Source organism: Arachis stenosperma, chromosome 10 (assembly GCF_014773155.1).
Source record: "Arachis stenosperma cultivar V10309 chromosome 10, arast.V10309.gnm1.PFL2, whole genome shotgun sequence".
NCBI classification, from domain to species: Eukaryota; Viridiplantae; Streptophyta; class Magnoliopsida; order Fabales; family Fabaceae; genus Arachis; species Arachis stenosperma.
In genome coordinates this window covers 118,402,171-118,406,607 of record NC_080386.1, presented here as the reverse complement: position 1 = coordinate 118,406,607, position 4,437 = coordinate 118,402,171, and the positions used below count along the sequence as shown (strand labels likewise).

The 4,437-nt window shown below is 32.7% G+C and overlaps 1 protein-coding gene across 1 annotated transcript; it reads right to left on the bottom strand.

Moving 5' to 3' along the window:
- Positions 1-3,609: 3,609 nt before the first annotated feature.
- LOC130957562 (secreted RxLR effector protein 161-like) lies at positions 3,610-4,128 on the bottom strand. Its single transcript, XM_057884408.1, has one exon. It carries the CDS (start codon positions 4,126-4,128, stop codon positions 3,610-3,612), a length of 519 nt encoding a protein of 172 aa, XP_057740391.1.
- Between the last annotated feature and the right edge of the window lie 309 nt (positions 4,129-4,437).

Genomic DNA, 4,437 nt, shown 5'->3' with positions numbered 1-4,437 from the left:
AGAGGGTGAAGTTCAATTCTAGTTAAATGCCACAGAAATCCTAATTACCCAAATATAAGAGGATTATATGTCATGTATCCCATTAAATCAAGATAATTAGAAATTTAGGAGAATATGTTTTCAAGCTGTTGTTCAAGTAAAGAGCTTTTCCAAGTTATACAAGAACTCAATTAGAAAGAGGGTCATACTTCCGTTCCACCCAATTTCATAAAATAAAGAACGAAAACAATTCTTGAAATATAAATCAGTACATAAATTAAAATAGAAAAAACAAGGAACAGAATCAATCCTTACAATAGACAGAGCTCCTAACCTTAACAGTGGAGGTTTAGTTGCTCAAGGAAAAGAGTGAAAATTAGGATTCTGGTAAACTGTAAATTTTTTGGATGGGATGGAATTCCCCAAAAGAGAAGTTTCTTTTTTCTTTTATATCTAATCCTAATTAATTTAAAATTTTATTTTCTAAAACTAAAATAATATCTTTTTCTATTTTAAAATAAAATACAAATTTAATCAAAATTAATTAAACTATGCATGCAGCCTTTGGAAGAAGATTGAGGACCACTGGTATTATCAGGATCCACGCTGAACTTGAAAATTTTCAAGTTCAGCATGGAGGAGGCAGTGGTGTCTTTAGCGTGTTTCTTTGAATCCACGCTGAACTTGGCTTTTCCTAAGTTCAGCGTGGAATAGGCAGCGTGTGCTTCCCTGGGAGTTCTCAAATCCACGCTGAACTTGGCAAGAACCAAGTTCAACATGGAGGATGCAGAGGTTGCTGGAGGTGAAATATGCACTATTATATATCGTTGGAAAGCCCTGGAAGTTAGCTTTCCAATGCTAATAGAATCACGTTAATTGAAATTCTTTAGCTCAAGTTATTCTTGTTTGAGTGCAAGGAGGTCAGGATTGACAGCATTATTCGCTTTCTTCCTTTTCTGCTATAAAACTCCGTCAAATCCATCCGAATGCTACCTGAAATAAATAGAATTGTACACAACTCAAAGTAGCATCCATAGTAGCTAAAAGATATTTAAATTTTGATCAAACTCAATAATTTGAATGCAAATTTACTAGGAAAAGATAGAGAAGTGAATATAAATTTACTAAGAAAAGATAGAGAAGATGCTCACGCATCACTTATTAATAAGAAATTTGAAAATATTCACTTGTCATCTTGTGCTACTCATTGCTTGAATCATATTCTAAAATATATAAGCAGCATGCCACATATTTCTAACCTTGCAACACGTGCTTCGAAGATTATCGCGGTGTTCTTGTCCTGGCTAAGATAAAGAACTGATTGGAAGAAGATTGTTCATCTAGGTGTAACTTGTTTTGCCACTGTCTTCATCACATTAAAGAGTATCTTTGAGCGCAAATTGGATTTACAAGCATTGGTTGTTGATACACACTTTACCGGACACAAATTAGGAAGGAGTGCTAATGGTAGAGCTGTGAGTGCAATTATCTTAGACAATAAATTTTGGGATGATTGTTTTACTGCATGTAAAATTGTGAGTTCGTTGATTAAATTGATGAAGTTGGTAGATGCCGATGATAAACCATCATTGGGAATTGTTTATGAAGGTATGCTGAGGTCAGAAAATGGAATCAAAGAAATGTTCAAGCATAGTAAGACTACATATCAACCTTACACAGAGATTATCAACTCAAGATGGGACAAACATTTGAAAAAAAATCTTCATGTAGCAGCTTATTTCTTGAATCATGCTTGCTTTTTTTATGAAAATTATAGAGAAGCACCTGATGTCATGTGAGGTTTACTTGATCTTGTTACATTGCATTTCAAGGTTGATAATTTAGATTCAGTTGAGGCAATAAAAGAAATACACTTATATAGAGATCAAAAGGAAAGCTTTGATAGGCCTGAAGCTTTTCGAGCTGCAAAAAACTTCAACCTCGTAATAATATCTGTTTGATAATAACTTATTTTATGTTTTCGTTTCCTTAATTTGATAACTAATACTTGAGCCATGGAATTGTAACTTGTAGATGAATGGTGGAGGTTGTTTAGTGGTTCTGCTCCATGTTTACAAAATATGGCAGTTCGCATTCTTAACCAAGCATCTGCTTCTTCAGGGTGTGAAAGGAATTGGAATCTTTTTGATCAAATTCATACAAAAAGAAGGAATAGATTGGAGCATGATAGGCTAAGTGATATTGTGTATGTTACATATAATTTACGTCTTAAATCCAGGTAATATATATTTCATCCTTTCATTTCATATCATTAGATTTTGTGTAGTTAATATACTAGGCTTATCATATATTGTATTTAATTTGTTAGGACGGAAATTAAAAAAAGAAAGCAAAAGGTGCAATATGATCCAATTGATATTGAAAGTATTGATATGGTTGACTTTTGGGTGACGGAAGAGGTTGTTGAAAAAGAGCCTGATCTTCCAAGTAATATTGAAGTCTTGCTTGGTGAGTATTATAGTTTATTAATCAAACAATAAATTACAATAGCTTTGATCTTTAATTTATTGATAATGTGTTATATTTTGTTAGGTGAGATTGATGCTGATTTAGATCAAAGTGGTGGTGGTGGTGGTGGTGGTAGTAGTACATTTGATGCTGCACCACTTGCTTTTTCTAGTCCAAGTAGTGAAAATAAAGGTGGTGATATCAACGACGCAAATCTGCAGCAAGCTATGGAGGATTTTGATGACTAATGACAAACTTGAATCATTTTGATGTTGCTATTTTATGTTTGATTGGTTGTTTTATTTTTTGACTTTTGAATTTGTATTTGAATGAGATTATAACATTCTGGTTTATATAATACTTTTAATTTGAATAATATTTTAAAGTTTACATTAGACTATAATTATATTTTAATGTGTTTATTTATATTTTATTTATTATTTTATTATAAAACGATTTTTTTTGTTCAACCACGGTCGAACCAGTTGAACCTATGAACCAGTAAACCAGTAGCTAGAGCGGTTCGATGACCAGTTCGGTTCTCATAACCTTGGTTACAAGTAAAAGGTTTCTTGAAAACATGCATGTGCAGAATCTGTGACAACTCTTTGAAAAGACATGACATCAAGTTGAGAAAGGGTTTTTATTAAAAACAAAAGAAATTAAAAAAATATAACCAATTAAAAAAATTATTTCAACAAAGGACAAAACATAAAAGCTCACAGAATAAATGTAACTCTCATTTGGCCCAAAAGGAGGTTGTGTTTAAGAAAACACATAGGACCGCAAGAAATCTGAACAGGAAGGTTGGTCCATACGATTTAGAACTTGGAACTGAGTACCAAATTTCACGTTCTAGGAAGATGGCTCTTCACTTGTCCAGAATTGTCTCCTCCCGATCCGAGAGACAAAAATATCAAATAACAAATCAACAAAGCTAAAACAAGAAATCATAACTTAGAATGCCTAAGCAAGTTCTTAGTTTGCAGAATCTTTCCTCAGCCAGAGGTTTAGTGAATATATCAGCTAACTAATCCTTTGATTAACAAATTGAATGCTAATATTGCCCTTTTGGATACGTTTCTTTATTGAGTAAAATCTCACTTCAATATGTTTAATATTTTTAGTGCATAAGTGGATTTTTGGAAATATTTATGGCACTCAGGTTGTCACACACAATAAGGGAATGTTATCGGCATTCAACTTATAATCAGCAAGCTGAATTTTCAACCAAAGCAACTGAGAACAACAAGAGGAAGTGGCAATATATTCAACTTCAGCAGTAGAAAGAGCTACTGTGGACTGCTTCTTGCTTGACTTGATATTCAAAGATCTGCCCAGAAAACAACATATGCCAGATGTACTTCTTCTATCTACTCTATCTCCGGCAAAATCTGCATCACAATAACTAACTGCAGAAAAATCATCAGTCCTAGGATACCATAAACCAAAGTTGGATGTACCATGAACATATCTGATGATCCTTTTAATTGCAGAAAGATGTGATTCTTTCGGTTGTGATTGGAACATTGAACAAATTCCAATACTTTGCATAATATCAGGTTTAGAAGATGTTAAGTACATTAGAGAACTAATCATTCCTCTATATCTAGTTTTATCAACATCTTTCTCAGTTCCACTCTTTTCTAACTTTGAGTTAGGGTGCATGGGAGTTCCCATGGGTTTGGCATTTTCATACTAAACTTCTTAACTAATTTCTTGGCATACTTCTCTTGGTAAATAAATATTCCATTTTTAGTTTGTTTAATTTGAAGTCCAAGAAAGAAATGAAGTTCTCCCATCATACTCATGTTAAATTCATTTGTCATGAGTTTTCCAAATTCAAAACAGAGTGATTCATTTGCTGATCCAAATATTATATCATCAATATAAATTTGGATTAGAATAAAAGAATCATTAGAGTTCTTAATAAATAGAGTAGTATTTGTGTTGCCTCTTTGAAAATCATTTTCAAAAAGAAAGAACTAG